At 36.0% G+C, this 24,907-nt stretch overlaps 1 protein-coding gene across 1 annotated transcript; it reads left to right on the top strand.

Moving 5' to 3' along the window:
- Nucleotides 1-3,519: 3,519 nt before the first annotated feature.
- DELTA-OAT (ornithine-delta-aminotransferase) lies at nt 3,520-20,199 on the top strand. The gene is made up of 10 exons (XM_086420460.1): nt 3,520-3,862; nt 5,475-5,583; nt 5,674-5,904; nt 7,226-7,385; nt 7,599-7,654; nt 8,125-8,277; nt 9,207-9,304; nt 10,764-10,844; nt 11,815-12,048; nt 19,820-20,199. Exons 1-10 carry the CDS (start codon nt 3,729-3,731, stop codon nt 19,980-19,982), a joined length of 1,419 nt encoding a protein of 472 aa, XP_086276586.1. The 5' UTR covers nt 3,520-3,728; the 3' UTR covers nt 19,983-20,199.
- Nucleotides 20,200-24,907: the final 4,708 nt, after the last annotated feature.

Genomic DNA, 24,907 nt, shown 5'->3' with positions numbered 1-24,907 from the left:
TGTTAGACATAAAAACAGAAAGCAGGATGAACATTGTATAACCACAAGGTTAGAAGACATACAGGCCAAGTTGAACATGCTAAAGGATAGAGGGGGATCCTCCTCCCCAATCGCATACTCCCATCTACCGATAAGTCGGATCGGGTACATCAATTAATTCTTGTCCAAACCAAGAAGGACAAATAGGGGAGCCTTCCCCCTCCTCTTAGTCAAATAGAAATACTCCATCCGACCAGGGCACCTCCTCAAGGTGAAGTGAGATCGAATGTCCATCAACCCGATCTTTCACCCTCGTCCAACCAAGTATTGATTTGCTAGATTGTGTACATGAGTTGGTAAAAATTACTATTCATCTGGCTTGGGGGCCCTCCTGTAATAATTGTGAACCTCCCGTAGTAATTGACTTAATGGAACTCCAAAGCCAGTTTTAAACCGATCCTAATATACCACAGTGGTACCAGCTTGGAGGTCACGTGAAGCAGGGGGTTCCTCTGTGAGGTGCCAACCTCTTCAGGGATACCATAAGCATCCCTAATCGTGTGCATAGGAAGAAAAGAGGAGATGTATGACTTCCCCTTAGCAATTAAAAAGGTGCAAAAGAAAAATTGGAAAATAGAGGATGAGAAGAAGAAGACCAAAACCCCCAAAACTCATTGACCTTTACTTAGAGTAGAAGCATGACAAAGCACCTTGAGGATCTCAAAGAATGGAGAAAAACAAAAAGAGCAAGAGAACCTAGAGAGCAAGAAAAACCAGAGAGGAAGATAAAAAAAGAGGTGTAAAAGAGAAATGAAAAGGGTAAAGAGGTATTTATAGGCAAAAATTCTCGAGATCCGTAATTCAAAATCAACGAAGGAGATTATCTAGAGATGCGACGTAATAATGAGTCGTCATAACATTAAATAAAGACCAGAGGACGAAACGACAGGTATGAATGCATGTGCGTTAAAATCCACTAAAAAGGAGACATGTGATAGGAACAATAAGTGTGCCGTTCTCGAGTTTTGTGAATGGTGCGGTTTGGGTGTCGGTTGGAACATTAATTAAAAGATTATTATTGTGTCGTTTGAGCTATCGAAGAATTAAATGGTGTAGTAAATAGGGATAAATTCAAGACAAATAAAGAGGTGCCATGTCCATCGATACTTAACTTGGATCTCGGGAACTTGGATATAATCCAAATCCCTGAGAGGGGGTATTGTGGAGGATATTTTTTTTGTAACGCATGAAGTAGTGACATGTGGCACAAAAATTTCGACCCAACATATCTTAAATCTGAGGTAAAAGAGCTCCGGAGCCCAACGAACGAGTGAGTTTTAACGTGGAACTCGGTGGTATATTATAGTCACTCGTTTTAAGAAGGAACTCCGTGGTATATCATTGTCTCAAATTGAAAACAGATAAAAGACTGAATCCCAAGAAAATAGGGATTTATGATAAAATAAAGATATGATCCAATCCGAAAGGTCAGAGTTCATCCTTGATTGACATGCATTTGTAAATTAAAGAATGAACATAGACACAGTCCAAATCAGATGCATACTAATTCGGATGGCCATTCCTAAAGAAGAAGAATATTCAATTTGGCAATCGAGAGAATCAAAGTTTCACTCCTATAAATACAAGAGGAGAGACCATAATAAGGTACATTTTTCTTCTGAGAAGTACATTAAAAATAACTTTGCTAAATTTTTGTTCAAAATCTAGCTCGAGCGTCAAAGGGGTGGCATACCTAGGAGCTAAAAGATCAATTGCAGTAAAGCAGTAAACACAAATCCCGAGGTAATACAAGAAATTGCATCTACAACAAGTATCAAATGACTTTTATCTTGTGCTCTAATTTAACTTTTTTTGTTCTTTCTGCTAATTTGATTAGGGTTTTAATTTAGAATATTTTCTCAGATTTGAGACATTTTGCAGGAAAAAGAAGGGACATCGTTCTTGAGATATTGAGTCTGGGGTGAGGTAATTTCTTTTTGGCTATCAAATTTATTTTTGAAGCAAAGCTTTTGTGAGTTAAATGTTGATGATGAATGGGCCAAAAAAAAGTGTGGCTCAGGGGCATTTCAATTCCAATTGAATCCCGAGTTAGTCGAGCGAGTTCTCAATGCAATGGATAAGTTCGTTTTCAATTTTTCATGATAGGTGGGACCCAATATTCATATTCAAATAACAGAAAGTTATTTGCGTTTCCTGTGGATAGTGCGGGCATACAAGGCACACTCCCCAACCTTATCATCCGACGCATATCAATAACCTTTACAAAAGACGAAATTACAAATTAACCCTTCTAATAGGTTGATTGACAAACGACAGATTACCTATATATCGTTGGCTTTGTTATTGAGTTAATTTGACAGTTCATACTTCATTTTTTGTGCCATCTCTATCTCCACAAAATTATTACTATATTAATTATTATTCTGGCTTGATCATATTATGAAAAAATATTGAAAAGGGGATCAGCAAAAAAATTGATGTTTAATGGGTGTATATATATAGGGAAATGTTCAGCACCCTTAGTTTTACCACACACTTTAACAAACGTTTTTTGTCTTACATGGGTTAGAAGTTTTAGAATGGGCTGATTTTTGGTGAGGATGATCTCTATGATTAGAAGATCATCCTCCCAAAAATCAGCTCATTCCGAAATGTTTAGCCCCATGTTTACACGTTGAAAAATCGTGGACCGTCCATTTTTTGTAAATCAATTTTGATGGGGTTAGAAGTTTTGGAATGAGCTGATTTTTGGTGAGGATGATCTCCTCACCATAGAGATCATCCTCACCAAAAATCAGCTCATTCCGAAACTTCTAACCCATGTAAGACAAAACGCGTTTGTTAAAGTGTGTGGTAAAACTAAGGGTGGCGAACGGGACCCATATATATATATATTATATATATATATATATATATAGAAAAGAAGAGAGTTTTTTTTTTTTTTTTTTTTTCTTTTAAGGTTAGAGGGGGTTAGGCAAATCCCCAACAATGAAACTAAGGATTACAAACAATCATAAGCATGCCTTCTGATATCTTTACAAACAATGCTCATGAGCTCACATAAGAGGTTTAAAGGACTCAAAACTATTCTATCAAAGAAGGAGAGGTAAGATGCTACGAAGTTCGCAACTTAATTATTCTCTGTATAATAGAAATTAAAAAAGGGAATTGCCATTGACACCCAAATTTTTATTTATTATATTTAAATTTCTTAAATTATTTCTCACATCAAGATTAAAATACATTCAATCAAATATTATCAAGGTTAATTTCAGTAGTTATTTACAATTATAATCGGCTTGAACCCAGGAAGAAGGTGAGCTTCTATAAGCATCCCATGTTTTACTTATTTTCAATCCTTCACTTATTATTATTATTGTTTTACTTATTTTCAATCCTTCACTTATTATTATTATTATTATTTCTAATTGGGGCTAATAGTAATCAGAAACTCTCTAAAAGAAAGTGAAGAAGACATTATTATATTATTATCCCCAAATAGTCTGAAAGAAAGAGAGGTGCCTTAGACGTAATTTAGTAAAATGTAAGGGGTTAATCCGGAGGCCTGAAGAAAAATGGGTTCACTTTTCTTTCCGGAGTTCCTTTGGGAATCATAAATTAAATCGAAAATCCACCGAACCAAAATCTGAAAATTCTTATTGGGTCTTTGATTCTTCGGTTTATAAATGATGAATCTAAGCAATCTCTGAGAACATTGTTTAATTTTAATGGCAGCTAAGAGACCTTTACAAAATTTGTTGAAAAGGTTTTGTAGGGGAAGGAGTTTCAGTGCTCTTCCTCAAGGGATCCCCTCCTCTTCTCAACATCTCATTAACTTGGAATATGAGTACAGTGCTCATAAGTGAGTTTCCTTTAATCTCTCTCTCTCTCTAGAGTTTTCCAAGATATATTGTATACCCATTTAAATTCTGTTTCATTTGGGTAACTGGGTTTATCTCTGTCTGATTCTTCCCCACCTTTTTTTTTTTATAATTTTTTTTTGATTTTTTAATTTTATTCATATATATATAAAGGAATGAATATATACAGTATGTCAGTACATGGGTTTCTCATTCTAAATTTTATTTGAATGAGCTGCTTTCTTTCCATAAACTTTTCTTTCTTTTTTAATATGGATTTAATTTACTTATGTTGTTATCATCTTTTTTTTGTTAGATTTCAATATATGTCTATTACATAAGAGCTTCCTTTGTTAATTACTATTAATAGCTAATATCATTTTGGTGGAAATGCTTCTGTTAGATCATTTCTGCTTCAACTTATGATCATTTGTAGCTTTTCCAAGACAGTTTGTCGAACTTCCTAGATTGTGAAAGGTACCCTTCTGGACACAGTTGATTGCCTAGGCATCCAATTGAGCCATAATGGTTTGGCCGGGTACTCATGAACATTCATACTTTTCTAGATAGATACATATATTCATATTTGTCTATGCATGTACAATGAAACTTCAAATTAGATGCATTTATGAGGAATCCAACATCATGATTTGCAATAATTATATAGAGAATAAAAGAGCAAGAAGAAGGCCCAAATGGTGTGGATTGGGATAGTGAAAGCAGTGGACAAACTTTTACGACTCATGCAAATTGCCAAATTTCACTCTCATCCTCCGGTTTTCCAAACACACCCTTTATCTTAAAATGGTGCAGAGGTGCTACAACTATTTCATTTGATACAAATATAATTACATGCTCTAAAAACATGTATGCAGGCACATATCGATGTTTCTATCTTATTCATGGAGAAATTTATTTGAAGAAATATAAATAACTTCAAGGAAGATGTAAGTTTGAATAGTATCCTCATTTACAAAGCTGGCCCAAGAGGCAGCTTTTTTTTTTTTTTTTGATTAGTATAATTTTATTAGAGAAAGAAAATGAAAGGGAGTCCGAGGTGGCCCCCAAAGATACAAAGATAACAAAAGAAAAGAAAAGAGGAAAAACAGAACCTAAGCTAGAAAACAAGAAACAACAAAAACGAGCTTAACTACATCACACAACACAAAGCTCTTCCCAGTTGAAGACAAAGTCCTCAAAAAGAAAAATAGAAAAAAAAAAAAAAAAAAAACTCCCTCAAAGTCCTTGCTCAACTTGCACCAAAAGAAGAGCAAACCCAAAATGTCCAATATTACATCATAGGTGGGCTTCTCCACTCCCTAGAAGACCCTTTTGTTTCTCTCTTTCCAAAGCCCCCAACAAATAGCAAAGGGGAGAATGACCAAAGATACCTTTTCATGCAGGAGAATACATTAAAGCTCCAACGCAAGAACAAGGAAAGGACCAAATTTGGGAAAACCACTCAATTTGGGGCCCAAGAGGCTGCTTTGTGATTACATAAATACTTTAGTTATGTGAATATGCATGCTTTTATGCGTTTTCATCAGCCACATTTTGAAAATTTACTTGGTGCTCACTTCCTATATTAAGTTTGCTTTTTTGGCTGATATGTAGTTACCACCCAATTCCCGTGGTATTTTCTCAAGCAAAGGGGTCATGTATTTGGGATCCTGAAGGCAACAAATATCTCGATTTCCTCTCAGCTTACTCTGCAGTCAATCAGGTCGATACAGTCTTCTCTAGAAAATACTTATTTTCTCACTTGACATTATAACTAGAAATTAATTTCTATTCAATGACTTACATGTTGTAGGGACATTGCCATCCGAAAGTCACGAAGGCTCTCATTGAACAAGCAGAGAAACTCACTCTTAGCTCTAGAGCATTCTATAATGATAAGTTCCCTGTATTTGCGGAGAGTCTGACAAGCATGTTTGGTTATGAGATGGTGCTACCAATGAATACTGGGGCTGAAGGTGTAGAAACAGCCCTGAAATTGGCAAGGAAATGGGGTTATGAGAAGAAGAATATTCCCAAGGATGAGGTAAGAAGCTATATTCAAAACGATGTATTTTTTATTGTTAAAACTGTGTTTTGATGGAAAATGTCGTTAGTTCTTATGCGCGAATGTCATCTACATGATAACTAGCTAGTTCAACACTAAACCAAAGGGACTTAAAGTAGGATCTGGAGAACAACTAAAATAAAGAATTGCATAGCAAATGGTAGGGAAATTTAAATTGGATAGTGGAGAATTAGATCTGTTGGGCAGTTGAGTGTGCTGTTTTCGAGCTGTGGGTGCATTTGGATTCCTTCTTTTGAAACTCCAAAAGGCCTTTATGGAGTTCAACTCCTTTTGCAATTGTTTTGGGAGTTTGGAAGGAGTGCAATAGCAGGATATTTGAAGGGAAGGAGTGGGTTTCACATGATGTCATCATTTCCATTTTGGGATACCTGCTTTTTTGGTGCAAGGCTTTTTAAAGGGTTTAAAGGAATTTTTTTAAAGACTTTTTGGCCTGATGGGATAGGGTGTTTAGCATTACAGGGGAGTGATGTGTTCTTGGGGTGGTTGTTTAGTGTATTTCTTGTGTTCTTTGTAATGCCATTGGTTGATATCAACCAGCTTTTTTCAATTCTATTGAATATTCTAATTTATTTATCAAAAATAAAAATAAAAATTGGAGAGTGGGGAATTTGTTATGTGATTGAATCCTATCAGATGAAATGGAGATGTTGAGTGTTGTGTTATCCTCCTCTGCTCCAGGGTATCACGTGCTCACGTATCATGCTCCAATTCAACATGTGACCCTCTTATATTCATAGTTGCGCCTTCCCCATCAGATCAGTCTTTTGGGGTAAATGGTTGTCAACAGGAGATGCTAGCGAATCTTCATTGGTCATTACTTGATTTTTCATAAAAAAAATAGAATTAGAACATTAACTTAGAAAGGAAAATTATGTTTATCTTTCCACTAGATGATGGTAATAAGTATCTAGAGGAGAGAGGATCTTCTCACTTTGAAAGCACTTAATTTCCAGTTGATTTATTTATCTTTTTTATTTTTATTTTTTTCATTTGGAGTTAAGAGAGTGTAAAACATGATAAAGTGGAAAGGAGCAATGAATCCTGATCCTTTGCTTCATCTTCTAATCATTCACCTGACCCTAGATCATTGGAAAAGGATTTGATACTGATTATGAATAATTGAGTGAAGATTCTTGGAATTCCTTTGTGGCTTGATGAGTTCATCATAAATTGGTTAAGAACTCCATAATTCCTGATCAAAATTTTATATATATAACTGAGTTCTCTTATTTTCCAGGAAGAAAATTGATCCCATTAACTCTAACCAAGAAATGTGCAGGCTATTATTGTCTCATGCTGTGGCTGTTTCCACGGCCGTACCTTAGCTGTGATTTCTATGAGCTGTGATAATGACGCTACTCATGGTTTTGGACCCTTGTTGCCTGGCAATCTTAAAGTTGATTTTGGAGATGCAAATGCTCTTGAGAGCATCTTTAAAGGTAACTGAGTAGGAAAATCCACAGCCATAGTGGTGATTGTTTCATATTTATTTGTTTAGGATCTTAAGTCACTGTCGGTTGATCACACATATGCACACAAAAGGCATATATATGCAAGAGATGTAGAAACAGGAAATTGGATAGTATAATGTTTTGAATATGGTATTGTGGCATTTTAATAATATAATGTTTTGTTTCTTTTGGGAAATGCAGAAAAAGGAAATCAGATTGCTGGATTTCTATTTGAACCTATTCAAGGAGAGGCTGGGGTATGTTTTCTTGGGAAGCAGAACGTATGATGTATTGTTTAAAGTTTAAACTGATATTCAAAAAATTCCTCAACTTTTTTTTTAACTCAATCTTCTTGATTTGGTTTGGCTGAGCTCTGAGAAACTAGTCCAAATTCCAATTTCTTCTGCCAAATGAGTTAGTTTCTTACTGAGCCAAACTCAGAAATTTTAAAAACCCATTTATGACTTGAGTTCAAGTTCTACAGCATTGGTCTGAGCTATGAATTTTAGTCATCCTTATCTAATTCTTTGTTTAAATGATTCATTCTATCCGCTGTGTTCGATTTTGACATGGAATATTTGGTGTGCAAAATCCTGCATGTGTTAGTATGTAATGACACAAGCAGAGTGAATGCCTTGATCCCATCATAGCTTTAGTAGTCATCTTATAGATTGTAATTTTTCTACTTTTATAGATATAATATAATATTTTTTTTTCATCTCTCTAGGTTATAATGCCACCTGATGGTTATCTAAAGAAAGTCAGAGACCTATGCTCAAAACACAATGTTTTGATGATTGCCGATGAAATACAAACAGGCATAGCACGCACGGGAAAAATGCTGGCATGCGATTGGGAAGATGTCCGGCCAGATGTTGTGGTAAGGCATTTTATTTTTGTCTTGATGAATGCCACATGGCAATTTTCTTTGAAGATTTTCAATTTTCCAAAATTTTAGTCTATTCTTTTTCTTTTTATTTCTCTATACTGGGTCCATAGTTGCCCAAATTGACAATTGGCACACATGAAGGGTGTTGTAGACCATTCAATTAGCGAATTTCACCTAGGAGAAATCTCTGCCACCAAAACTGAAGTCTCTAATCAAAGGGTTATTTTCACGTTCATCTAATGAAAAATCCAGAATAAAGTCTTGTCCTTTAATCAATCTACGTTTTTAGTCTACCTCAAAGGTGGCCCACCCATTGGATGATCCAAAATGCCTTGCATATATGCCACATGAATTGCAGATGGGGGGAAAAATATGAAGTTCAATAATATGGCACAAGAAAGACCTCATCTCTAAGGACCGCTAGATGAGGTTGTTTGGTATGGCTGGTACAAGAGCTGGCTTTCTGACATGGACAATTTTATACTTATAAGGAACAAAAGTGAGGGAATTGACAGTTTGAATATGAATCTGAACTAAGTCTCTCTATACTTGCTAGTCTGACTTACTTTTTTGATGATGATGAAATTTAAATAAAAAAAATTAAAATGGTGAGTACCTCTACAAGAACCTTTGCAATATGTGGAACTGCTAACTGGAATATCCATACAAGAATGTTACCGCACATATTTACAACCTTCCATGAGTACTGTGGATGGGTGAGGAAGCGTTAAGTTTTTATTTTCTGTGTTATTTAAATGTGTTTGTACAGATATTCTGGTTGCTGCATATGTATCTATGTCTGAGTTAACACACACGCGCACATTCCATCTATGCCATATAAGTGAAAGATCCATTTGCTTCCTTTTACTGATTTCTACTGGCAACCTTTTTTTTTTTTTTTTAATGTATGTTCTATTCAGATTCTAGGAAAAGCACTGGGTGCTGGAGTCATACCTGTTAGTGCAGTGCTAGCAGACAAGGTTGTAATGCTGTGCATCAAGCCAGGAGAACATGGAAGGTTAATGATTTAATATCTAAAGATTAGTTCATTTGAAATCTCTTAAACAAATTCCAGTTGAACTCTGTGGCTCAATTGGATGGATTGCAATGTTGAATTCACAGTTTTCTAAGCCAGATTAGCCACCATAAAATGGCTAATTTTTTTTTTTCCGAACTTTAATACATTGCCGCTGTTCTAGTTTCTATATTTTTCTTGTGAAGCTCGAGTTGGGCCACTTTAGTATAATATTGAGATAAAAGGTTCCACAAAACAAGTTAAGATTGAAAAAATGAAAAAAGAAGGTGTGTATGATTAATAGTGTTTTAAATTACTATGGCATGAGGCAAGGGGTTTCAATAGCCAAAGCTGTGAGGTGTTAGGGTCAAGCCTCATGAGCATGCATTTTTTAAATAGATAAATAATAATTAAACAAATAAATAAATAGAATTTTTTTTATAAAAGAGAATTAGGAAAATCACTAAAATAAAATTATGAAAATTTTCAATTTCGCATTCCAAAGTTTAATGTTCGAATTCAGATTCTAAATTCATCAAAAATCGAACTATAACTGAAGAGTACCCATAGTTTCAAAAGAAAAAATTTGATGCGACAGTCCGTCTCCACTCCCTTTGGAAGTGGGACTAATCCCTGTGGATACGCCCTGCTGCCACAAACAAGCATATCAGGTAAAGATGCGGGTGGGGAGGCTCGATCTCACGACCCTGGGGAGCATACCTAGGTCACTGAACCACTGCTTCACCTCTTGGGTGGTATATTTCCAAATTTTTATCCCTTGAAACTAAAAAGGAACACCTAGAATGTAATGACCGATCTAACTAAAAAAAGCATAAACCGCTCTAAAACTATAAGAAGAAACGAAGGAGCAGGTTTGCTATAGAGAGAGATAAATTAGGGAAATAGAAAAATAATGGAAGAAGAAATGAGTCAAAGATTGTTGGAGTTGCAAATCAGTTAGAGTTTGTGGAGAATATGGCCTAAATAAAAGATGTATTATATATAGTTAAGGACCTTTACATAAACTTCATGTCAGATCAGAGACAAACTTTAGTTTTAAGGACTATTATACAAGAATACTGCATAAACAAGGAGAAACGAGAAATAGGTGTACCCATAAGACATAATCATTTGAAGGTAAAAAATATTATAATCTTTTTCAACGCCTCTTTTAATAAGACGTAATCTTTTGAAGGAAAAACCTCTTTTGGAAGCCTCTCCTGAGGAAAGCCTCAAGGCATAAGTTACTTGCCTCAAGTCATAATCAAACACTGTTGTATTGCTGGTTTCACTTAATTGTTCATGAGTTATTTCATGTTTCTCCTTTTTATATGTTCCTGGATGTATGCAGAATTTCAAATATCTATTTATATCTACTTTTTCTTCTTTGAACTCTTCTGGGGTCTGGTTATTGGATTTTATGTTATTGAAGTTAATTTGCTTCTGATTCAATTATTCTCAGCACCTTTGGTGGAAATCCTTTGGCCAGCGCAGTGGCCATTGCCTCACTTGATGTCATCAGAGAGGAAAGACTTTCTGAGAGGTATCACATATTTTACTTAGTTTACAACATCAAGATTATACTTCCCAGTAGTATAAAAAGGAAGAAATTTGACAATGGCCGACTCCGTAGAAAGTTTTTGACGTTTTAGGGTAACATGAAGATCACCATTATACTCTAATGCAGAGGGAAAGTACCCTTGTTTGCTCAAATTTTTTTCCCAGAAATTGTTTTTTATTTTATTTTTTATATCAAGTTTATGCTAATGCTTTCTTTGAAAATAAAGAATCTTTGCTTAGTTGCTCATCTGGACTGATTGTTAGCTTTTTGAAAGTGAGTTCATGTCCACTTTCACTATCTCAATCCGCGTTCTTTTGGGACATCCTTTTAGAACCTTCAAATTGTATAATTCCTTATAAATTAGGCTGGGACCGGCCTTCATTGAACATGCTCAATACATCTCATTTGATTCTCTTAGTTTATTGCCTATTAGAGCAGCCCCATTCTCATTCTATTGCCATGATGCTTCTTGGATGCCAACATTCAGCTCCATAATGCTAGATGATCTTACTGTTGTCTTCTCTCCATCCTTATGTATAACTGACCCGAGTGAAGTACATGAACTATTTCTTAATATTCATTATAGGGGAATCACATTGTTCCTGAAAATTCAAGTTAATATTTAGTTTGTGAGCTCCTTATGAATTAGAATTATCAGATTCAAATTGTTCTGATGTTAGGTGGACTTAGTGGAGTCGTGATTCCACTCAACCAAACTTAACATCTTCGTTGGTTTCTTTATTTTTTTCTATCAGAACTTTCCTTGATCCATTTTGATTTTCATTTTGTTCTCAATCAAGTTTTCAAACTTCTCAAGGTGAGATTTCTGACTAATTAAAGCAGAGTTCCACTGGAAAAGACGACCTGTTGAGTTGGATTTCTAAAGTTTTTTTTTTTTCTCCAAACAAAAGGGAAAATAAATAATGATCTATATTCTGCTGCTACCCTGCAGGGCTGATCAGATGGGGCAGGAATTTAGGCATCAGCTTATGAAGGTTCAACAGAAATTTCCACAGATAATAAAGAAAGTGAGGGGAAGAGGTTTGCTTAATGCAGTGGAGCTTAACGAAAAGGCTCTTTCCCCCATCTCTGCTTATGATATCTGTCTCCAGTTGAAGGACAGAGGAATTCTTGCCAAACCAACACATGATACCATTATTCGATTAGCTCCTCCACTGTGTGTAAGGTAAGTTGTTCCTCTCCTGACGAATGTGTCATTCAAGGCCATTTGAAGTTCCATTGTTCGAAGAATTTTAAATATATATATAGGTTAGAAGCTTCGGAATGGGCTGATTTTTTCTGAGGTGATCTCTATGGTGAGAAGATCATCCTCACAAAAAATCAGCCCATTCTGAAACTTCTAACTCCAGTTTTCATGTTGAAGAATTGTGGACTGTCAATTATTTGTAAACCACTTTGGATGGGGTTAGAAGTTTCAGAATGGGCTGATTTTTTGTGAGGATGATCTCCTCACCATAGTGATCATCCTCACAAAAAATCAGCCCATTCCGAAACTTCTAGCTCATATAGTGAAAATGTTTGGCTCTCTTTAGGTGTCACCAAACGCGTCCCAATGTATATATTTTGGCACTGATCATAGTAGAGGTTTAAGATTCTTTCACCCTACACCATATGCATGGTCCCTGATGCATCAACCTGTACAATGCAATCAATCAATCGCTTCTTGGATGGGCTCTAGAAAAATCTTACTTGCCTGGTATGGACATTCCTGGCACTTGAAACAATGCTGTTTTGTAAGTGTTCTAACCTTTGTTCTAGATTGCATTGTTAAAGATCTCAGATCATATGAATTTTGGGCAAACGAAAATCCAAGGTGTAGCCTACCAATTGAATGTTCAAGATTGATGCCCGTGGGCCTTGTGTGCAGTGAAGTTGTGGGAACCGCTTATCTCTATGGCGCTCAGCACAACCATGTGTTTGAACCTTTTCCTTATCACAATTCATTCCAAATTATTGATGTTGGACTTGGACCATATTGCCCATCAAATGAAGTGTATGCTAGGCTTTTGCATCCTTTGAACAGATTTGCCCACCTAAGTTAAGAGTTCTTAACCTAGTCAGATTAGTAGCAGAAGCCATTGCATCTGCGTATTCATGGATTTTCTTTTAGTATTACCAATTGGTTGTTAAGTTTCTTGAGTGAGTGATGGAAACCCATAGATTTATTTCCTATGACCTCATTCTTTATAAGTTAGAGAATTTGTTTAGTACTTATAAGATGGTTGATTTTGTGTACCGATTTTGAATTTATTCATATGAGGTTATATACAAACTTGATTATGTGGAGAGGTGAGTGAAGCTTGAGTTGGATAAGCTGGCTCTGTTTTGTGCTTAAACAAAGTTAATGGCTGTTAGGTTTCTGTTGCATCAAGGAAAAAGAGGGGAGACAGCTCTTAAGCCATAAGTCCGCATATAATCCTCTGCAACCGGTCGTATCTTCAGTCTTCCCACTTTTCCATCAAGTTGGAACTTATCAATAGACACCCATCTGCACGTTACATCTTTCTTCCTAGATAGGAGAGAAACCAGAGTCCACATTCCATTGCTATGGTGAACAGTCATTTCCTCTTCCATCGTTGTCCTCCAAACTAGATGGGATAAAGTATCTTGAAGACACTTAAGAATAGAAATAGAACACAAGGACTAAACAAACAAGGATAAGGGAGAAGACAATGAATTACTTGAAGCAAAATTAACAATTGGATACTTAGTAACAGAAGAACGTGTACATTTACAAAGAGTAATATACAAACTGTTCCAAAGGTGGAACTGGCGATGAAACTGGATCTTTAGGTGAAGAGAGTAGAAGTGCTCTCTTGTAAATCGAGTTAGAAAAGAATAAAAGAATAGAGAAATAATAAAGAGGAATGTGAGAAAAAAGGAGTACATGAAAGAATTGTTACATATCTCCCATGATTCTTATTTATATTAACGAGTAACTGAAGTAACAATCGTATTAAGTACATTGTAGTAGAAAAACTATTCTACCCTTGCAACACTCCCCCCCCTCAAGTTGGTGCATAGATATCGATCATGCCAACTTGTTCAAGATATCATGAAGTTGTACACTGTTGATTCCTTTGGTGAGAATATCTGCAAACTGGTCTTTTGTCCTCACAAACAACACCACCTGTAATCTTCTCCTTAATAAAATGTCTGTCAACCTAGATATGCGTAGTCCTATTATGTTGTATTGGGTTATGTGCAATACTGATCGCTGTTTTGTTATCAATAATCAAGCTTGACTCCTTTTTTGTTGATGGAATACAATCTCATTGACCCTTCTACTGGAAAGCCAAGCTCTTGAAGAAGTATTTTTAACCATAACATCTCACAAATCCCATGTGACATAGATTTGTACTCTGCTTCTGCATTTCACCGGACTACAACCTATTGCCTTTTTGCTTCTCCATGTTACTAAGTTACCCCCCACAAAGGTACAATAGCCCGATATAGATCTCCTATATCCTAAGATCCTGCCCAATATGCATCAGTGAAAGCTTCTATATTCATATGCCCATTTTTCTTGAACAATAAACCCTTTACCAGGAGATGATTTGAGATACCTCAAAATACGATATGCTGCTTGTAAGTGTTGAGTGCCATGAGAGTGCATATCTTGACTTATGGCACTAACCACATAAGTAATATCTAGACAGGTAAGGGAAAGATAGATCAAGCGTAAAACCAGGCGTTGAAACATACCAACATCTTGAAGAGGCACACCACTTTGCTTACAAAGCTTGCGATTTGTCTCTATCTGTGTATCTGCAGGTTTTGCCCCCAATTTCCTATCTCATGAAGTAGATCCAACACATTTTTCCTCTAGGAAATGAGTATTCTCTTATCAGATCTTGCCCCTTCTATACCTAGGAAGTATTTCAACTTTCCAAGGTCTTTGATTTCAAACTCTGTGACCAAATACTTTCTTAGCCGATCAATATCTTTTTCACTATTACCTGTTACAACAATATCATCCACGTAAACGATGAGAACTATAGTGATGTCCCTTGCGTGTTGAAGAAACAAGGTGTAATTTGCCTTACTTTGAGTATACATCAGATTGTTTTAAGCTATATGAGGATTTTCTTAGCTTGCACACCTTTTCTCCTGTCAACTGGAAGCCTGGTGGTGTAAACATGTACACCTCCTCCTTTAAGTCTCCATGGAGAAAGGCCTTCTTCATAGCTCGAGCTGGTATTGAGGCCATCCCTAGTTTGCTGCTAGTGATAAGATAACTCTTATAGAGTTTAACTTTGCTACTGGAGCATATGTCTCCTTGTAGTCAATACCATTGGCCTGGGTATTGCCTTTAACAACCAATCTAGCCTTGTACCTTTCAACAGTACCATCTGGTTTACACTTCACTGTATACACCCATGTATATCCCATGGATACTTCTCCTTTCGGCAGGTCTACTAGTTTCCAAATAGAGTTTTTTTTTTCTAAGGTTCTCATCTCATCTCATCTCATCAACCATTGCTTCCCTCCATTTTGGATGTTTCAGAGCATCTGCAACAGATGAAGGGATGGATACAGAGGATAGCGAGGTAACAAAAGAGTTATACAAGGTGGACAAGGCCTTGTACGAGACGTATTTTGAAATAGGATATTGAGTACACATTCTTTTTCCTTTCCTGAGAGCAATGGTAAGATTAGAATCATTTGTACATAGAATATCACTAGAATGAGAGTCACTAGGAATAGGATTACCTGGATCCAAGGAGATTGATTGATCTGGAGAATCATTAGCTGTAGTTTTTTTCTCTAAACGATAGCGGTGTCATCTATAGACTTTGTGCTCCCCCTTTCCTCCAACACAATCATCATGAGTCATCGTAGTAGTAGTAGTATGAACAACTGGAGTAGAGGGAATAGGTAAGGGAGCCTGAAGGAACTGAAGAAACCTCTCTTCACTATGTTTATCAATTTGATTCTCTCCCTGAAGAGAGGTTGTGGTACCCATGGAAAAGAATGGAACATACTCACAAAAATTAACACCCATGGATATAAAACAACAACGAGTCAAAGGATGATAACACTTATACCCTTTTTGGTTAGATGGATACCCCAAGAAAATACACTTGAGTGCTTTTGGATCCAACTTAGTACGATGAGGACCCAGAACATGAACATAGCATACACACCCAAACACTTTAGGTGGTACTAAAAAAAGAGGGCGATCAGGTTGGAGAGTCTGATGAGGAGTTTTAAAATTAAGGACTTGAGAGGGCATACAATTACTAAGGTAAGCAGCTGCAAGAACAACATCTAACCAAAAATGTTTCGGAACATTGGCTCCAAACAAAAGTGATCAAGTAACTTCAAGAAGGTGGCGATTTTTTACTTTCTGCCACTCCATTCTATTGTGGGGTATGAACACATGAATTCTGATGCTCAATACAATTTTCAGCAAAAAAAATCTTTCAACCACCCATAGATGTATTCTCCACCTTGGTCAGATCGAAGAACTTTTATCTTCTTGTTAAATTGGGTGTACACCAGCTTGTAGAGTGTTTTGAAGATTGGGCACACGTCATCCTTTGACTTCATGAGGTATAACCAGGCTCAAGGAGAGTAATTATCAACAAAAATGACAAAATAACGAAATCCAAACAAAGAAGTAATAGGAGATGGCCCCCATACATCAGTATTAACAATATCAAAAGCATAACTTTTATCACCATGAGAAGGAAAAGACACCCTACAATGTTTACCAAACTCACAGATTTCATAATGAAGATCCAATAAAGACAATGAAGTAAAAAAACCTGGAAAAATAAGTTTCAAGTACTTCAAAAAGAAACATGACCAAGACAAGCATGCCAACATAGAACATGCTCTATTGACACTACTACTATTACTAAGTGAATGAAGTGCTATTGAGACAATGGAGATCTTGTCCAAGAGATATAAACCATTAGCTTCACATCCAGTATCAATCGTCTTCCTCGTTCCCAAATCCTGGAAAACACAATAGGACGGAAAAAAAGTGATGCTACAATTCAAATTCTTCGTGATAGAGCTCACAGATAATAAATTAGTAGCAAACTTAGGAACATGAAGAATAGAAGATATGGAAAGACTTGGAGAAATGATAATACTTCCTTTCCCAGACACTGAAGAAAGTGTACCATCTACAATCCTAACTTTGTCGTGACCAGAACAAATAGAGTAAAAAAGAAAAAATGGACGACATATCAGTCAAGTGCTCGGATGCACCAGAATAAATGATCCAACAAGGACTAGATGAGGAAGTACATGGTGAGCAAAACCAATGATACCTGACTGAGCAAATGAGGAGGTAGCTAGGGGTTGTTCTAATTGAACCATGGCATACCGAAGTTGCTCCAACTCTTCCTTGGGAATAGTCACCATATCCGGAGAGGAAGATTTTGGTAAGCTATATGTACCCAGTGTAGAAGCATCAACAATAGCAGCATTAGCTGCAGAAGCTCCAGGTCTACTGAACTTCTGAGGTTCACTAATTTAGTCTCAACATTTTTCCTTAGCGTGCCCCTTTCTGCAACAATGCTCACACTTAAGCTTGTCTCAATCACCAGAACTAAAACTACCCTTACCACCAGATTTTTGACCCCTACTTTTACTGTGCCGTTGAAGATTGGAGAAAGAAACCAAAGCAGATCTATCATTAGCTGGAACCTGAGTCATAGCACTTCTCCTACTGTCCTCACTCTGGACATAAGAGTTCACCTGATTGAGAGAAGGCAAGTCATCCCTACTAAGAATTTGAACCCGGGGCAGTTCAAATTCAGGATGGAGTCCTGCAAGAAATTAAAAAATCCGGTTCTACTCAATTAACTTCTTATACTGTCTTCCATCTCCTGTACATAGGGGTTGGAACATTTGATAGTGTGATCTAACTCTTCCCACATACTCCTGAGTGAAGGAAAGTGCTCGACTAATGAACTCTCCCCCTAATGAAGATGGAAAATTTCTTGTCGAAGTTGATACACTTGAGCAATATTCTTTTGTTGAGAGTAAGTTTGGGCTACTGAATCCCAAATCTCCTTGGCAGTACGAAGAAACAAGAACCTCTGACTAATATGTGGTTGCATAGAATGCAACAATCAAGACATAACAGTAAGATTTTCTGTCTTCCACTTTTCATGGAGTGCATCTGTCTGATCTTAGCTCAGTAATTCTTCCTCTGATGTATCCCAACTTACTTCTACCCCTAACATACATCTTTGCTGATTGAGACCACTCCAAGAAGTTTTTGCCATCCAACTTCACAGTAGTAATTTGCATATTCAGATTCTCTAAGGGAATATACCCCTGATTCGAAGAACTGGAACTCCTAGATACAACTTCGGAACTCTTTGACGAAGCCATTAGAAATTTCGATAAAGATGGAGTAGCAAATCACGCAAACCACAGCACCACACCACCAAGAATATTCCAAATAGGTACTGTTTTGCACAAAACATACCCTAATACTTGGACCACTAATCAGATAAGCGTTAAGAGCTCAAAAACATAAAAAAGGGGGCTGTAAAAATAGATTGGGATTTTGGACTCAAAATCTTCAATCGGACTCTACTTTGCATGAAACTGGTCTAGATTGGTAGGGAATTTGGAAACACATATAAACTTACTGGTATGATCCAACGAAAGGGCCTCTACAGGTCGCAACCATGTGATTTGATGAAAAAGCCCGAAAAATGATTTATACCATTCCAAAAAAATCAACAATAATTGAGTTTTCCAACCATAGGTCGAAAACCCAAAATTAGGGTTTTGGCGGCTGTTGATATCAGCAGATACAGTGGTGATGTCAGCACTGTAGCACCTCTTTTTCACCTCCTTTCTTTGATTTTTGGTCCTTAGGTATCTGCTGTCAGCTCTGATACCTAGTAGAAGTGCTCTCTTGTAAATCGAGTTAGAAAAGAATAAAAAGAACAGAGAAATAACAAAGAAGAATGTGAGAAAAAAAGGAGTACATGAAAGAATGGTTTCATGTCTCCCAGGATCTTACATATATTAATAAGTAACTGAAGTGACAGAACTACCCCTGAGAAGAAAAAGAAATCATAATAAGTACATTGTAGTAGAAAAACTATTCTACCCTTGAAACAAAGAGGGGACTGAAGTTGGTGATGTTGTAATTGCCCTTTTTCCTAAGAGGAGCAGCAGCAGGGACAGGAAATAGAATGCTAGGAGGAGGGACAACAAAAACAAAGTGGAAAATAATATGCTCTCGACTAGACGATGTTAGCAACTAATGGCCTTGTAGGGCTCCTCAATGGGATAGCCCTCAATCCATTTTTTATATGCCATTCCATGGTGTCGGGCCTAGTGTAGCATTCATCAATGGGGTGATCTCCATCCATTGGTGATGATGATCCCATATGTGTTCCTTGGTGGATATAGGTTGATTGTGCAAAATTAAGTCCCCTTCTATAAAACTAGCACAGTTTGCAACAGTGCATGAATATGACCACCAAATCCATATTGATGGCATTTCTGAGCAAATGTACACAGGTAGGAGAAGTTCATCAGTTAGTGTTTACTGCCAGTCTGTGTTATATATTTTGGCGACTTACTGTAGTGTATACACAAGGCCTATGTCGCTAAATTGAGTTAGAAAATGTTGGGATTTTGCTGAGTATGAAATGAAGGGGAGGACTCTTAAAAGAGTGTACAAGTCGATTATGTGATTGATGAGCAATGTAGAGTTCCATTTTATATCCAATATTTGATTCCCAATTTGGTGGGGATGAAGGGGATCTCATTTACTGCAGAAGAAGACATTGGAATTAGATTCTCTCTTTGTTACTGAAACCCTTGGGGTCTATTTTATTGTCAATGATGTATTCAATTGCACCCATTTTCTAATTTTATGTCGCCATCTTATACTTATAGTTGTGTAATATTAGTTTTCCTAAAAGTTAATTTTTTGTTTCTGTTTTCAGTTTGGACGAGCTCCAAGAAGCTTCAAAGGCACTGAATGATGTTCTGGAGTTTGATCTACCAAAGTTGCAGAAAAGCAAACCAGAAACAGTCTCAACCCAAGTCACACAAGTATGTGACCGTTGCGGCCGAATCACTTACCCGTCTTCAGATAAAGACCTCTGAATTCCATGCAAATTTCCTACATCTATTATGACCGTAGATGTAAGTTATGTGGTTCCTGTCATAATCTACACAAAGCAGTCTTGCCATCGATTCCTCTCCTCGGGACTCAAGTGGTGAGTTTCTTTTCTTTGGATAAATAAATGAAACTCATGACCAACTCCTACTACTCATGTATATATTTATACTTAAACAAAGCAGAGTATTTTTTTGTTTTAAATTTTGGTAAGTCGTGAGGCCAAGCATTTTGCTTCCAAAGTGTCAAGGTGACCTTCTGAGAATTCCTCTTTTCTAATAAAACAAGAAAATCATGGAAAAAACTCAAAACAAACTGTACACATGTTACCATCACATGTATAGCATCCCATTGTAAATAAGGGGTATTTTCATCTTCTTACAATAAAATTATTTTAATGTGTTGGGTATTTTATGTCCAACATGATTGGATGATATAATTATTCTTGTAGAATTTATGATGAATCTTTGCATATAAAAAAGGGTTAAAAAATATATTTAAGGGAGAATTTTTAACTAAGCCCTACTTTTACATTGCAAATGCAAAATAATTTTCTGAAAATCACCTTTTACTGGTGCATGGTACAATACAAATGACCTGAATCATGAAAAAATTGCATGGATCACCTAAATTCTTAAGATATTTCCGAAAATCATTTGCAGCACAAAAGATACTGCAAATCATTTAGAAATGTTATTTGAGTCCAAACATCAAAAGCACAAAAATAACTCTTATATTCAAAATTAAAAAAAAAAAAAAAAAATACATGTAACAATAATATGCCCCATGAATTTACGAAAATATCTCTCATCAAAGAATTTTCAGTAGTTCTTACAATAAAATAAATGTGAATTTACAAAAATACCCCTACTAACGAAGATAAATCTACTCTTTTTTTATTGGTAAAAATAAGATGAATCTACTTGCATATCAAAGTTACAAAAATACTCTTTATCATGAAATTATGAAAATAACCCTAAATAGTGAGAGTACTTTTATAATTTGGATAAAGGTGTGTTTTTTCCTTTTTTCTCCTTTGATGTAGTTGATTAAGTTAAAATTGTTTATACGTTTTATTTTAAGAAGAAACCACTGCAAAAAGTTCGCATTGCAAAAATAATGGAACACGAGAAATGATTTTGGAGGAGATTTCCTAGTGGCTACCAAGGGTTTGTAAAATTTTCAACTGCAAATCATTTGCTACATAATAAACAATGCTGAACTTGAAAAGGGAAAATTTGGGGCAAATGTTTTTAAGTATGTGAGGATGGTCTTTAATAAATCCATCAAAAGTGGTTTACAAGTTATTGGTAAAAGATCAACGATTCACATTCTAAATCACTTTTGATGGGGTTAGAAATTTTAGATTGGACTGATTTTTTTTAGGATGATTATCTCATTGTAGAGATCATCCTCATAAAAAATCAGCTCAATCCAAAACCTCTAACCTATATTTTTAAAATTTATTATTATTACATTGTTTTTACATGTCCCATCATCCGTCCACCTTTCTAAATAGTCCCTTGATAATCCATTTATTGAAATTTTCTTTTCTTAATGGTCTCTCAACCTAATCTCATCACCTTACAATGTTTTTGAAATACCACCCTTTTCTCATCTTCTTTTCCAATGGGGATTGAGATCAATTCTGACAATTTTTTGTCGTGAATGGCTAAGGGATATTAATATACTTCTAATTTTGAGCATTTAAATGTATTTTTCGATTTATTTCAACTATTTATAATAGGAAAATGAAGAATGAAGTTGAGATTCTAAATTTTTTAAAAATTCCATTGTAACTATTGATTTGATTATCCTTTTCACAACTGTAATATATGCATTTTAAGTATTTCCAGAAGATCTATCCACTATCGTAGTCAAGAAAACAATAAAATTTAGATCACACTTACAATGTCGAGCTCACCACTTTTTATTGTCGAGTTTGACATTAAAAAAAAAAAAAAAACTATCGAAGTCTTCGCGTGCACTTACTTGAGATTTGCACCCCCTTGTACGCACGTCGCACATGTGCACACGCATTAAGGTTTTTGGATTAGTGGATCCAAATTTTAATTAAAACTTTAGATTTTCCTCTTAGGTTCTCGTATGTACGTGTGAGCGTGCTCACTACCTCTATCAACTTTAAAGTTAATAGAAGTACAACCATATAGGAATTACAATTCAATTCCTAGGCTTTGTGAGAATATAATAACACAAGGCAAAAGTATGCTTCAATTAACACAAAAAGCAAAAGGAATAAAACAAAAAAAACAAAAGCAAAAGCTATTGTAGAGGATAATAATAGTACGTTGTCCAGACCGTACACGTGTCCAAGCCAATTAAGTGGTACCTTGTATAAGTCAATACACCTGGCCCTGCCTAGCAACAGGGTAGACCAAGGGAATGGCGACTATCCTGTTTGGTAGGGCATGACAACATTAGTAGAGGCTATGCTTGCCTAGTTGGGTAGGCCTGATCTAAGTATTTGCGTAATCTTAGTTTATGCATATCAAGTTTAGAGATCTCGGAGGAAATCTTCCTAAAATCAGGGATTCAATCCTAAGGATCCCAATTCCCCTTAAGATCCTTGCAATTCAGGGATTCATTGTGATCACATCCCGATTACAGGGGAAATCCTTATTCAAGGAGAGGATCTATAAATAGAGAGATCTACAGAGGCAAAAGAATCATTTGGCCAATTTGAGGGAGAAAGAGTATTTTCTTATTATTGTTCTTCTATAACTCTAGCTTGAGTGCTGGAAGGTCATTGGCAGATACCACATCAATGCTAAAATGGAAAACGAAATAGCAACTTTGGTTCAGTAGGGCAGAGTCTATCGAGGTATCACTAGATTTTTCCTCTACGAATTTGGTGCTGTTACCGGGGAATCGCCACAGTAAATTGATTTCAGTCAAAACAATGGTCAGAGCCACCAAATCAACCAAAGTTAATGTTCCTCCGCCTGTCGCACCAAATGCGAAGGCCAATCTCTTGAGTCTGTTGGAGGAGATGAAAAAACAAAAGAAGAAATGCATAAGAAAATGGATAACCTAGCTGAACAGAATCGAGCGCTAACTCAGCGCATAGAAAACCAACAAAAAAAAAGGCAATATATCCTTCCTCCTATTGGAGATGATCGCGATTTGAATGCAAAATGCAGCTCTCATCACGAGACTTAACGGAGAGGGAAGACATTGAAGCTACGACCGCCACAACCATTCGAGTTGAGCCAACGATGGGCATGATGCGAGAAGAAGTCAAAGACATGATTCGAAAAGAGAAAGAGACAATAAAGATTGTTGATATAGGCATGGTTGCTGCATAGGCCATTAAGGATATTCATAAATCACCCTTTATAGCTGAGATCTTGTTTGAGGATATCCCTTAAAAATTAATGTCATCGCATTTCACCCCCTATTTAGGGACAAAGAACCCAGTCAAGCATTTGTTCCACTTCTGCTAGATGCTCACACTATGTGAGGGGAATGAAGGCTTAATGTGTAGGTTGCTTCCTTCTAATCTGTAGGACAACATACTAATTTGGTTCCACAAGCTGTCGAGTAGGATGATAGCTTCTTTTGAGGAGCCCTGTACTACTTTCGTGGCGCGCTACATTGGCAAAAAGAAAGTTGGAAGAGATGTGGATACTTTGCTTAGCATGAGAATACAGCAAGGAGAAAGTCTCAGAGAGTTCACAAGGAGATTTAGAGAAGAGGCCATGGCCTTGAAAAATTGCAACGAGAGGCCTGTAGTGGTGGTATTCAGGAACTTCTTGCCATTTGGTTCGGGGTTATATAAGTTGTTGGTGAAAAAGAAGCCAGAAACATTAAGGATCTATTTGAAAGAGTAGAGAAATACATCCAACTAGAGGATGATCCTTGATGGCCAAGCCCAGTAAGCAGTAGTAGCCACAATAGAAGAAAATAAGAATGCAGCTTGAGTAGGGCAGGGGAAAGAAGAAAAAGAGATGTACTTATGTAGACACCCATTTTTTGCATATGCCTAATTCGATAATTCGTCCCTCGATTGTGGTGAATTCCTAATGATGAGCGCAAATAACTCGAAGATTTAAGAGTATTGTCCCCGATCTTTCCATTTCTAGTCTTTCTATTTTCATTACTCGTTACGACTCGACATAAAATTTATGCATGCATAGGATCGCTACGCCTTATACTTGATTTAACAAGTATGTACGTTTAGGTTTGATACACATTACGTAACCTAGAGACCTTGCAATGTTAGGAAAATGTGACCTTAAGATTTAGACATAATCACGTGGGACTAAAAAAATCTCACACTAAAATGCATAAAATTTCTAAAAGTTAACAAAATGATGAAAATACCCCTCATTAATTTCATGCCTTCAAAAAGTCTCGAAAGTACCTTCATTGCCTTTGGAATATGATTTCAAGTCTAACGGGACCTAAATCAACTAAAATAGAGAAATTTATAAGAAATCACAAAAATAATCAAAACGCCCCTCAATGTCTGACTTTTCCTAGAGACATCAATTCTTAGGAAAACGTGATAAAAAGTTACCAATAGATTTATGTGCATCAGAAATTTAAAAAATTAGAAAATTCTCGCATTATAAATTTGGATTGAGCAACAATCGATTAATGACCTAAATCGACTAATCAAAATCAAATGAAAATTCAACTTAAAAATTAATTAATCAATTAAAATTTAATCAAAGTCAAATTCAAATTAAAATTCCATCGAAATCAAATTTAAAGTCAAATTAAAAATTAATCAACCAATTAAAATTTAAATCAAATTCAAATTCAAATTTCATCAAAATCCAATTAAAAATTAATCAATTAAAATCAAAATCAAAATCAAAATTTAATCAAAATCCAAATTTAGTCAAATTTGAAGTAAAATACGATTGATCAATAAAAGTCAAATTAA

Source organism: Akebia trifoliata, chromosome 13 (assembly GCF_017979445.1).
Source record: "Akebia trifoliata isolate Shusen 1 chromosome 13, ASM1797944v1, whole genome shotgun sequence".
Taxonomy (NCBI): Eukaryota; Viridiplantae; Streptophyta; class Magnoliopsida; order Ranunculales; family Lardizabalaceae; genus Akebia; species Akebia trifoliata.
The sequence above is the reverse complement of the archived record's forward strand: the minus strand, read 5'-3'. Positions and strand labels throughout refer to the sequence as shown.